The sequence below is a fragment of the Pelodiscus sinensis genome, chromosome 2, assembly GCF_049634645.1.
Source record: "Pelodiscus sinensis isolate JC-2024 chromosome 2, ASM4963464v1, whole genome shotgun sequence".
NCBI lineage: Eukaryota > Metazoa > Chordata > Testudines > Trionychidae > Pelodiscus > Pelodiscus sinensis.
In genome coordinates this window covers 117,315,951-117,329,425 of record NC_134712.1, presented here as the reverse complement: position 1 = coordinate 117,329,425, position 13,475 = coordinate 117,315,951, and the positions used below count along the sequence as shown (strand labels likewise).

At 39.3% G+C, this 13,475-nt stretch overlaps 1 protein-coding gene across 2 annotated transcripts in view; it reads left to right on the top strand.

Annotated features, from left to right (window-relative positions):
• Nucleotides 1–13,475, top strand: part of MYLK4 (myosin light chain kinase family member 4) — a 134,343-nt gene that overhangs the window by 17,624 nt on the left and 103,244 nt on the right. For both annotated transcript variants that reach the window (XM_075921353.1, XM_075921354.1), the window contains exon 2: nucleotides 2,314–2,572. In XM_075921353.1, coding sequence (XP_075777468.1) covers nucleotides 2,314–2,572 — 259 coding nt within the window. The remainder of the gene's footprint in view (nucleotides 1–2,313; nucleotides 2,573–13,475) is intronic.

The window sequence follows — 13,475 nt, the reverse complement described above, 5'->3', positions numbered from 1 at the left end:
GTACTGTGTTCTCCCCCCCTCCCCCACGCACACAACCCACAATAACTTTTTGTGTCAGGATCCCTACAAGTACAACAACTGACATTTAAATAGCTGACATAATTAAATATACATTTTGTTTTAAATCCGATCATCAACCAAAATGGCCAATGCATTTGGTAGGATGCTAGCCCTGAGTCAAGATCTCTAGGCTTGTCAAGCTTTGACGTTTTTCCCCAGCTGATTGATCATCATTTGGTTAGGGAACAATGTACCCTTTTTATTAGGAGTTTTTACCCTCCTTAAATTGCCACATTTGGTGATCATGAGCTTGGGAAGGATGTGGTCTTAAGTGATTACAGGGAGCCTAATTAGACTTGGCCATTGGGATACTTTTCTCACATTAGAAAGCACTCTTTATATCTGCACAGTCCAAAAGCATTTCAGAGCCTCTGAAACTGAGTAATGGAAACCACAGAATTATGTTTACCTGGATTAAAGCCTGTGATCTGTCTACGTTTTAAAATATTTTCCTCAACGCTCTTGCTTAAAGCAATCTTCAAAATATATTGTTGGCTAGATTCAGTCCTGGAATATATCAGCTAAATAATTAACACATATAGCAAAGGTAGAAAGCCTACCCAGTAAGGTTTTAAGAAAAAAAAGGCTTCAAAAATACCTTTCCTGCACTCGGGAGTCATAACTCAGCAACAAGGCACGGTTCCAGGAATGAGTAGCATAAGATCAACTAGAAGGTCTAATGACCTAGCACAATCTATAATGTGCATGCACACATTGGCTATGTCTAGACTGCCATGATTTTCCGGAAATGCTTTTAACGTAAAAGTTTTCAGTTGAAAGCATTTTCGGAACAGAGCGTCTAGATTGGTATGGACGCTTTTCCGCAAAAGCACTTTTTGCAGAAAAGCGTCCGTGCCAATCTAGACGCGCTTTTCTGCAAAAAAACCCTGATCGCCATTTTCACGATCGGGGCTTTTTTTGCAGAAAACAAATCTCAGCTGTCTACACTGGCCCTTTTGTGCAAAAGTTTTGCGCAAAAGAGACTTTTGCCCAAACGGGAGCAGCATAGTAGTTCCGCAAAAAGCACTGATTTCTTACAGTAGGAAGTCAGTGCTTTTGCGGAAATTCAAGCGGCCAGTGTAGACAGCTGGCAAGTTTTTCCGGAAAAGTGGCTGATTTTCCGGAAAAACTTGCCAGTCTAGACACAGCCATCTAGTTTAAATGATATCAAATAATTTTTCTGTTTGAAAATCATGTTTAAGTACATTATACAATCCTCTATTATTCAAAGTACTTATCTATGTTACTAATAGCAATGAAAGAATATTTAAATTCTAATTTACTCTGTATAATATGTAGTGTGTATATCCAGGGTGAGCAAAATGCAAACAATAAACAAAGCAACTGGATTGATCTGTGCTCATTAACTAGCACAAGGATGTTGTATTTGAGTTTACACAATTAATTCAAACATTTTACTCACTTTAGATTTTAGGGATAGAATAAGTTGAGTCTCTTTACTATTGAAGTGTTAGATTCCACTCTCATCTCCTCAATTAAAATCTGTAGTATTAGGAGACTTTTTTTCCAAAGTGTGAGTGCAACACTTTTTTATACAGATGTGAAAATGGAATTTCGAGATTGCTTATCTACACAGGGAAGTTGATCAGAATAGCTCCCTATGTAGACATTATCCCAGAATAAAAGTAATTTTATTCCAGAATAATTAGTGTGTTTCTAAAGTGGAATAAAATCACTTTTATTCCAGAATAGAAGGTCCACTCAGAGAGCTATTTTGGAATAGCTATTGCAGAATAGCTTTATCTGCGATAACTATTGTAGTCAGTTTCCCCGTGAAATCAAGCCTTTAGGATCCTAACTCACTAAAATACTGTGATTATTTAGATAATGATATCTAAGACAGGCAAAGGTTACTAATATCAGCAATATGCTTCTTTTTTGAGGCTAGGTAGGAATAGCTATACAAAGTTATTTCAGGCGTAATACTTAAAATTTCTAGTTATTACATGAAATAACCCAAATAAACTCCACCAAGCAATGACAACAGTGAATACTGTAAATGTAATGTAATTTATTTAAATTATTTAGTGCCTTAACCTCTATAGATAGGCTGAACATTTTCAGTCCAGAAAATACCTGGTTCTGACTGGTGACATTAATCTTGTATTTTCATAACAACTAAACACACACTTTAAGAAGAAAAATGTATATAACATTTGTGTTACATGGTTGATTTGCTTCTAAGTTAAAAATGTGTCATGCTAATGTTTCATTTGTCTCTCCTCATTACAGACAAGAAAGGGAAGATGTCAGACATCACGAGTATTCACTGATATATGAAACCAAGTTGGAGAGAGATCAAGATGGTAACCTAATTGGGTACAACACAAAGCTATTTAAGATTAACAGGCTGGAAGAAATCAATACCCAATACAACAGTACCAAACTAGGCAAAATCGCTTTTTTTGAGTGCTTGGAAAAGGTGGAGAGGGTGAGAAGCTTTTGGGAAGAAAGAATCAGTGAACCAGAGCCTGGCACAGGAGATAAAGAGGTAATTAAGTACAGAATATTAGTCTGCCTTATTTTCTCTCTCTCTCTCACTCTCTCTCTCTCAAAAAAATCTGGCTGTGTCTACATTGGCGCGATCTTGCTCCAAAGTAGCCACTTTTGCGCAATAACATGCTGCCTGTCTATACTGGCGGGGAGTTCTTGCACAAGAACACTGATGTTCTAATGTGTAAAATCAGTGCTTCTTGCACAAGAACTATGATGCTCCCGCCAAGGAATAAGCCCTCTTGCGCAACTGTTCTTGTGCAAGAGGCCGGTGTAGACAGGCAACATGAATTTCTTGCGCAAGAAAGCCCGATGGCTAAAATGGCCATTGGAGCTTTCTTGTGCAAGAGAGTGTCTACACTGGCACAGATGCTCTTGCACAAAAGCCATCTCTCGCGCAAAGGCACATGCCGATGTAGACATTCTCTTGCGCAAATGCTTTAACGCAAGAACTCTTGTGTTAAAGAGTATTTACGCAAGATCATGCCAATGTAGACATAGCCTCTTAGTATAGTGAAATTTCACTTTTTATGCTGCTTTTCATATTTTCAGTACAGTGCAGTTACTCAAGAGATTTTGAAAGTTGGATGTCTAAAATTAGGCAACTAAATCTGTATTTAGTCACATTGCCTGATTTTCAGACCTCTGAAAAAGCATTCTGCTTACCAGGTCCCCAAGTTAGAAAATTCTGGAATAATTGTTGGAAAGATTTATATATTTTTCAATGCCACTCAGTTAAAAACCAAGACAAATATATTAACACTAGCAGAAGATGTATCCACATTGCTTGGATCCTTAATTACAGTTTTTCTTCATTTAAATCATTGCTCTGGGGTGGAGCTGGGGATGAAGGGCCCAGTATGCAGGCTGCCAGGAGGAGAAAGGACTATCCTAGCTCTCTGTCACCACAGCAGCTTGAGGCCCAGTGAGAAGCACCTCTCCATGTCCATTGCAGGTATAGCAGGCAGGAACAGGGGAGGGGATGCCTGTCCCCAGCCTGGGGTAGGCCCAGATTCATCTGCTCCCTGTGCTCTCCAGCCAGGCTAAAGAATGCAATAAACTGTATTTTCTCCTGACAAAGGGGAACAGCCTGCAATGTTCCTGTAAAAATCAGGGTGAGCAGATCTGCAGCCAGGTGATTAATCAGCCCTACCCAGTCAGAGGCTCAGAGTTCCTTGCATGTAGCTGACTGTCTGGGCAAGGCTGATTAATCACCTGTGTGGCTGTGCTATTGCACAGTTTAACTTTAGAGGGAACACTGGCTGCAGCTCTCCCTCTTGCCCTGCCCCACCCCTTCCTAAAGGGCACCTGTGAGGTGGAAAGCTCAGGGAGGCGGGATGCCTCTAGCCAGGGCCTTTCATCTGCCTGGTGATTCTGTACGGTTTTGTGTCCCTGTATACATGGGGAGTGAGGAGAGGAGAGGAGAGCTTCAGTCCGCCTTGGTTCTGCACAACCAAATCCTTACTTTGCAATAAGTTATGATAAGAGGAAGCTGTATTGGCTGGTGAATTTGATAGTCCTAGCTCTTACCATTTAGGAGGAGTTCTTAGACAGACAGAAAGACTGGCTCACTCACAAACACCATCAAATATATGGTAGATCATAAGTGATGATTCTGAATGATTGTAGTTAACGGGGGGTTTATGACTTGCATAGGAGCAGACCCATTGCATACAGGTTTTGTGTAAGAAGAGGGTTCCAAAGCTAAATTTGCTTTTCAGATCGTTTGAAAGAATGAAATTATTTTCTGACATCATTATCCTGTACAAAGGGCAAAAGCCAGAAAAGCTACTGAGTCTACTGACCTGTAATTCAGACAGTAGTTAGAGAGCAGAATTTAGAATCAATTCAGCGAGAAATTACTTGTTTACACACCATTTTGTGAAAAATTACATATATTTTAATTTTTATCTGGGGGAGTAAAATTGAGGGAAAGGTAAATATTCAAACATTATAGATGACAAGCTCTGACATTAAATTAATGTTAGAGTTATTCCAAGATCTTTAGCGGTAATATTTAATAGCAAGAAATTTAGTTTTCCATTTATTTTTAATCATTTTCATCATGACATTTTTTAGAATAATTTTTATCTTTAAGTGTGCTGATACTGATGCTAGTCATTTAAAAATAGAAATTAATGTATGTGTTACAACAACCCTCCTCATGTATAAAGTACATTTAACTCCAGGAAACGTCAATGTAACATCATGACTCTTAAGATGATTCTGGGGTCCTTATGTAGGATTCAAATGTTATATTGAAACAGCTTTATCAAAGTGACTATTCCCCACAAGTCAAAGGTTCTTTTCTGAGTGGTGGGGTATTTTTGTTTAATTTTTATTTGGGGGTGAGGAGGTTAGGGAATTTACTAACTTTCCAAAATGAGGGTTATGTACTGTCACAATTATCAGGCTGGAGAGGGAAAGCAAAAACCGGTATTGCTGACATGCATTCCTCTGTGTCCAGTTTCCCTTCTTGCTGCCCACTGCAACATTCTTATCATGAGAGATTTGGAATGAAGAGATTTCCTGTTGTGACTGTTTCATTCATTTCAACCCACAGCCAGGTAACAAGACTCTAGTAGGCAGGAATAGGTCATCAGAATTGATTGCCAGTATTACAAATAAACATACTATGTCTTCAGTGTATTGCAAACAGAGTGTCTATTCTAAATTGGCATTTAAAGTTTGTTGCTGGTGCCATAGATATTTTACAATTGTTTATTTTATTGTTAATTTCCCAAGCAATAAAAGTAAAATACTGCTAAATGCTAAAACTACTTGTGAAGTTGGAATTAAAGAATTTGCTTTGACTAGTTGGTCACTTTCAGTTCTTAGCATCACTTTCCTTCCTAGTGACCTGTGATTGTCAAAAGAGGAATTAAACCCAAATCTTCTGTTTATCAGTGCAGATCCCTACATTTAAGGTAGAATTTCTGAGCTTTCCTATGACTAATAAGTAGTAGCCTGGGGTTGTAAGCTTGTTTCCCATGGGGGCTGGGAGTGAGGAATACCTCTGTCAATAATTGATTCTACCTTCATCAACTTTGACATGTTCCAAGATTCTGTGCTTTGTTAGAAGTGTTGCTGGAACCTGTGCAAAAAGGTTTAAGGTTTATTTGAACAGGTGTGACAGACTTCAGAGGTACAGAAGGAAAAGGAAAAACTTAAAAAACAATGAATAATCTGGTAGCACCTTAAAGACTAACAAAACATGTGGATGGTATCATGAGCTTTTGTGGGCAAAACCCACTGTAGTCCAGTCGTCTGAAGAAGCGGGTTATACCAGCTACATGTTTTGTTACTCTTTAAGGTGCTACTCGACTACTCTTTGTTTTTTAAGCTTTTCTAGTTAAAGACTAAATCAGCTACCCCTCTGAAGGAGGAAAAGGAGTAAGTGCCAAAGCAAGATTCTGCCCTCCTCTTGCCCAACTGTCTGTCCAAAAGAACAATCTTCCTCAATTTTACAGGTAGCGTAATTGAGTTCTAATGATATTCTGACATCTTCCGTGAGCCAAGAATTCTAAATACATCATATTAAGTTATGTGTTTCCTAATAGTGATCCCAAATTAACTCCCACAAAAATCAATGGCAAATCTCCCAGATCCTAATTCAGCACAGCAGTTAGGGCATGTTGTTAAATGCTTTGCTGAACTAATTGGGCTAGGGTGACCATATTTCTACCTATGTCTCAAAGTCTGCCTTTTGTACATGTCCACAATAGCTGCCATGGGCTTCAATTAAAGCTGTAAAACAGCAGTCGGGCAAAATGTGTCCCTCCAAACTATTTCTGTATCTCAAGACATGCTGTAGCTTGGCAATTATATATTGAACCAAGGAGTGAAAGAGTTTTGGCGTTAACTGATAGCTTAATTATTTTAGTCAATCACAGTTAAGTTCAACCCTTTCTGATCAGACTGCTCCTATTATAGGACATCCTGACCCATTGAATTTAATGGGAGTTATTTCATTTAGTCCCATGGTGTCAGGATTTCACCCTCAATCTCTGCCCATGGCTCTTTGCAGTAAAGAAGTGTGGTTTGACATAAGAATGTTAAATTGTGTTGAATCAGCTAATCGAGTAGCTGATGGAATTTCCATGAACTACTTGATTAGTCGATAAGGGGGAAAATTGCAGAGCCGCAGCAGGTTTAGCTCCCTCCCATCCAGCTCTTACTACATTTAAAATGCAGAGGCACAGTGTATGGGACAGCCCGTCTCGTGCCTGCTCCTCTGCTGCACCTCTGCCTCCCCTGACCTCTTTTAAGCCAACTGCCCCCCAGCACCAGTTCCTCCCCTCCCCCCCCACTACCTCTAATAGAGGCAGCAAGGCGGAGGTGGGGGAGAAGTGACTAGTCAAGTAGTAGACTATTAGTCACTTACGTCCCTAGTTTAACAACAGGGTTGAAATCCACATGTTCAAAATGATTGCAGAGATCCAAAATGAGGAACACCAAGCATGAAAACAGAGTCCACTGTTTTAAATGATATGTGTGTGACAGGTTCTCTCTCAGGTGCCTGGCCTCCCTCTTTCACTTTGCTATTGTGGCAAGCTGAAGATATGTTCCCGGTCATATATGCCCACTAGGATACACACAGCTAGGGATACACCCAACTGCAGTTACATGCTGACTCTCTAGTCTGCATGAATCACCAATAGAAAGTCTGCAGCCAAGGCAACTTTCTGCAATCCAGGTATGCACCTCTTGTGGAATATCAACCCAAAATTATACTTTCTTGCCCTGCACAGGGAACTATACAGTGTAAAATCATAGAGTTCGCTTCCCACCCTAATGTGGAGAGGAATTTGCAACAGCTTTTGCCCCTTGAGCTACAGTTTCCACACTCTTCACTGCAAACTGGTTTTGAGTAAAACAAGTTTATTAATGAGAAAAGATTGATTATAAGGGAAATCAATTAGAAGGCAGATCAAAGCAAATTACACATCAAATAAATAAAAACACAATCTAAACTTAATCTGCTATAGCTATCTTGGATATGAATAGCAGATTCTCACTCTAATTGATGGTGCAGGCAGACTTCTAGATTCTTAAGGCACAAACTGCATTAGCTTTATTTATTGGGTCTCATACACAGGCTAGAAATCCCAGGACATTGAGGGTAACACCCTTGATGCCTCTCATTCACACATTTAAAACCCACAAAGTATTCTCCATTCCATATGTCTAATTTTACACACAAAAAGAGTACATATGTCAAAGTAAGATAAACAGAACCAGCAGATCATAAAGACTGATAGGTTACATGAAATAGTTTGCTCAAAGCACCTTTGAGTTATATGCATTCACGTCCATAAGTCCATTTCATAAAGCATGGAGGGTCTGTCACAACCCTTGTACTTTTTCCAAACCCAATAGTTTGTTTTTGTAGATAGATTGACCAGATCTGCATAGAGTATTCAAGATGTGAGCATACTCACGACTTTATATAGAGGCAATATGGTATTTTCTGTCTTCTTATCTATTCCTTTCATAATGATTCCCAATATTTTGTTAGGTTTTTACTTTTTAGACTGCCACTGCACATTGAAAAAGGTGTTTTCAATGAACTATCTATAAGGATTCCAAGATATCTTTCTTGAGTGGTAACAGCTGTTTTACTTTGCATTTATCAACACTGAATTCTGTCTGTCCCAGTGTTGCCCAATCACCCAGTTTTGTGAGATCCCTTTGTAACTATTTTCAGTCAGCTTTGGATTTAACTATTTTGAGTATTTTTTTTATATCTGCAAATATTGCCACCTCATTATTTACCCCTTTTCCAAGAACATTTACCATGAGATCAGACTAACGCGGCTACCTCTCTGAAACTTGTAAAACAAAAAAAGCAGGCATGTAGCACTTTAAAGACTAACTAGATGGTTTATTAGGTGATGAGCTTTTGTGGGGCAGACCCACTTCTTCAGATCATATTCTGAAAGTTTAACAGTACTAGTCCAAATTCAAATCCCAGCAGCATTGCTACTCCCCACTCCCCCAGCTTTTAAGTACCTGACAATGTTTTCATGATGATCTAACAATCCCTTAATTACTGGAATGCCTTCTGTTATTCAAAATCACCAGCCTCTCCCTTTTCATAACTAACTCCTTGCCCCAAAAGCAAAGCTTCAAGCAGCTACTGCAGTTAGGAGTTGCTTTTGTTACATGTGGGTGGAGAAGGGGCAGTTGACTCCCCGGGAGCTTTTAAACCAGCTCCCTGTACATACCAGCTCCCGCCTGCCCGTCTGAGATAGAGGGAGCAGCAAAGGGGGCAGGCAGCTCCCTGGGAGACAGTCCTTTTGAGTCTGCTCCCCATGCGTACCGGGAACCTGCGTATAACTGTGAGGATTAACCAATGAGTCCAGACTCATTGGTTAACAGTGTACACGGTTACATTTTCACATCCCTAGGGGAGTGGGTCAACAGTTTCATGATAAGTTCATTTTTATTCTTGAAAGTCAATCAGTGCCCCCCGTGTTTTTATAAATCATGCAACTGCTATCAGTAAGGTTTGTTTGAATAGACACATTAGTGGTACATGGACAAAAGGCTCTAACCACCGGAGAATACTCCCCTACAAAGCCTGGAATGAAACCCCGTGAATCATTGTTTTCTGTAGTCCTCTGCTGTAATAAATAGCAGTGAAATTCACAGGGAAAATACGTCTCCCCTTCCCCCCCAGTTGCCAGTCACATAGAAGATAACAGCCTACTATTGCTACCAATAGCTCAATTGTTAGAGGTCTGTACTAGGACTATAAAGATCTAAACCTTGCTATTGGGGACTGATATAATGCAACAATATATAATTTTGGTGGTTTTTTTACCAGTTTTTGATGGGGGATGTTGTTGTTTATTGTTTAATAGGAAATAACACAGCAAAAGTTATATTAGAAGAAAGTTAAGTTTGCAAAGTCAAACACTCAAAAATGAGGACATATTAGAAGTAAGGTGGCCATACAACCTTAATTGAGCCTTCTTGAACGTTTGCATTACGATAGTCTTTAATTATGTGATGCATATTTTCCCCATGTTTTTACCATCCAAATGTTGCTTTTTGTGAATTTTTTTATCACTTGCAAATTAAAAGGCAAAAAGGGACGAGCAGATGACTGACAGCATGAACTGTAAACTATTATGGCTGGTGCTAATAGTTTTGGCTCCTTTGAGAAGTATTGCAATGTCAGAGTAAATTACCTAGCAAGCAATCTTGTCTGTAGGCTCCCACACCTGTTTCTCTCTTGTCAGAAGGCCGTCACTTTTTTTCTCCTTATAGGTCCAGGGAATGTGTTGAATTGTGTGACAGTATCCAACCTACCCAGCAGTGTAGTCATGCCCTCTTCCAGCTAGGTAGTGCTTACTGATTTGGGGAGGGCATTTGAGTGTCCAGCAGATTACTTCTAGTAAACCAAGAGACCAAGGCAAATCAGCTTAAAAAAATGGATCTACCCTTGAAGGGAAAAGATGTTTGGATTGCAGGTAGTTTTTGCATCTTAGCTTCATTCCTCTGGCACATGTTATGGACTGTGCTAAACCATGGAAGAAATAGAGAGACCTCTGCAACTGAAGATACACAGGTAGTAGAAATACTTTTGAATAAGGCGGATTCATTTCACATATTAACCTTAATATATTTATCCGGCCAAATGCTGGTTGTAAAGAGTGTGAATGTATATTATATTTATCTCCTTAATATATGTTCTTTAAGGAATAAAAAGAGAGAGACACCTAAGAGCATCATTCCCTTGTATCACATTCATTACTTTCATAATCTTCAGTAAATGTTGGTAGTACTATGTAATGTTTAAAAAGCTATATCTCCCTTTTCATGTTGTTAGTTCCTATTGAAACTTTGGTCTAATGAGCTCTGCTGGGTTTGACAAATAGGGTCCCTTGTCTTCTTTGGACATTAATAAGCATGTCAGGCCCTCTACTAGCTGTAGTATTATTGTCACATGACTACAGCAGGGACATACGCAAGATCCTGAAAGAGGGTTGGGAGAGTCCCAATTCTTTCAGTTGATACCTGCTGTTTTTCCCATTATTAGCCAGTGAAGATAACATAGTTTCCTCAAAGATCCAGGAGTTAGTTGATTGATTGTAGTAGAAGATTATTATTATTATAGTATTGGTTGGTGCAACCTTTACACTAAGTTGAGCATGTGATTTTACAATGAGGAAATGAATATGGCCTGTACTTGTTGGGATTTATCTTGAGAATTACAAAAAAAATCTTGCAATAGAAAATGTGGCTTAAATAAAAACTGAATTTAGGTTTTAAAAGGCAAAGATAGGGGCTTCCTGTGTAAAGTCTTTGATTTCTAAAATATCACTAAACTCCAGTTTAGCCTATTCTTTTCTCCTGTCATGAGCAGCAAGAGGCAATTGTCTGATGGTTAATACCAGAGTTTTACATTTTGGAGAAGAAGGTCAAAGGACAGGGATAAATACAGGATAGGCTAAATTATGTATAGTCAAATCTCTTCATATTGCTGTATATTTACCCTTAAAAAACAGTTAAAATATTGTCATAAACAGAAAATAAAGCCAAGTCAACTCCAATTATTCCTAAAAGACTTTTTTGGTTCTTTTGTCATTTGTATTATTATATAATTACAATTATTATAATTATAATTATATAATTTTTGTGGTAAGCTGAAATGAGAACTCTGTATATCATCACACTTTCATAATATTGTATTAATCATTCTCAGTGAATGTCATTTAAAAAGAGAAAAAGAGTTCTTATGCTATGAAAGTTTTTGATACAGGACATCTCCCTATTAGTAACCCCGATATACATCTGTTCCACACTAAAATTGTTGTCACTTGTAGGAATTGATGCATTATAAGTCCTCCCATTCCCCACTCTTAAGTCGTACAAACCTTCCCCCCCCACGCTCCATTTGCGCAAATAGAAGTCAGCCTTAAGAAAAGATTCCCCACTTTAAATTGCTTCACTGTAAATCCAAGTTTTTTTAAACGTATCTTGGACTTATAGTGGGGATGGTCTGTACAATACAATAAAATAAGTTAGATAAGCATGATGCTTCCATTTACACTGTTTTGCTTTGAAGGCAATTATGAGGAGAAAAAAAGTATACAGGCAGTCCCCGAGTTACGCGGATCCGACTTATGTCGGATCCGCAGTTACAAACGGGGCCCTCCCTCTCCCTGGTCTCCAGCAGACCAGGGAGAGGAAGCAAAGCGGTGGAACACGCGGGCAGCGGACAGCCCAGATGCGTCTGGGCTGTCCGCTGGCCGTGTGCTCCGCGGCTTTGCTCTGCTTTGCTCCCCGTCCCCCTGGTCTGCAGTGGCTGAATCAGGACGCCTGGGGCAGAGCAGCTGGGGTGCTGCTGGGTTGGCCCAGTAGCGCCCAGAGCAGTGCTACGGGACCAACCGGCAGCGCCCCAGCTGCTGTACCACAGGCGTCCGGAGCAAAGCCGCGGAGCACGGGGGCAGCGGGACAGCCCAGACGCGCCGTAGCTGTCCTGCTGCCCTCGGGCTCCGCGGCTTTGCTCTCCTTTGCTCCCCGTCTCCCTGGTCTGCAGACCAGGGGGACGGGGAGCAAAGCGGCGGAACACGCGGGCAGCGGGCAGCCCAGATGCATCTGGGCTGTCCACTGGCCGCGTGCTCCATGGTTTTGCTCTGCTTTGCTCTCCGTCCCCCTGGTAAGACCAAAGCAGAGCAAAGCCGTGGAGCACGCGGCCAGCGGTCAGCCCAGACTTACATACAGATTCAACTTAAGAACAAACCTACAGTCCCTATCTTGTACGTAACCCGGGGACTGCCTGTAAAGACACACTTTCAAGGTAAAATATGTTTTAAAATACTTATTTATCCAGTGATTAATAAATCAGGTTAAATACTATATACTGAATAATATATACTGTTTTTAATCAACTATCTTGTTTTATTATTTTGTGTGTGTGCATCATTTGACCAGTTTAATAGCTGATTGAAAAATAGCTTGTAAAGGACATATAGGCAAATAAGGTATTATTCATCACATATATCATCACTTAATCTTGTGTTTGATTAGTTTTAATTACTAACACCCCTTAAAAATGTTTGTGTTTTCAACTTGTATTCTGTATCTTATATTCCATTCATTCAGTGAAAACAGATTATTTCACTTTGTTTATAGTTAGAATCTGAACAATTTGAGTTTGTATTTATGCACTAGCACAATGCTGCAGGTATATGTTAGAATCAAGAAAACATTCGGATTGCTTATAGTTTTTATAAAATCATTTTCCAATATTGAAATTTTGGCAAAAAAAGATAATATCTCTTTAAAGTCTTATTATTGGTATGTTCTTTACTTATAATTTTAAAACATTTTTATATTGTGCTGTAGAATTTCATCTATATTTATACATTATACAGACTTACTTTTAGTAAAGATAAAAAGGGAAATCTTTGTATTGGAAATTTTAGAATGGGATGAAGAAATTTAGACTTTTTTTGCCCTGGTATTTATGTGCTTGATGAGCAAATTTGGTCCACATTGAGTAACAACTGACTGATGAACTTTGCATTGTGAATTCCATCATTGTTGGGTATCATATCAGAAAATTATATTGATGTGATACAATAACCACATTTGCTGACACACAGCTATTTTGAGAACTGTGAGTTAAGATTTCTAGCCCATACACTGGAGGACATGCAGAAACCTTCTGATAACACTCCTGCTTGTTTTCAAGTAAGACTGCCTCTGTGAGCCTTCTGTGTTCTGCTTTCTGTCATATTTTCAATGATCCTGCTCTGTGTTTTGTCTCCTTCCCATGAATATTCACTCTCCACTCTCATGTCAAACCTTTGACAGTCTCAAAATCTGGCTTTTGCAGGATCACTTGCAAAAACCCCATCCATCTAACCAACCAATCAATCAAACAA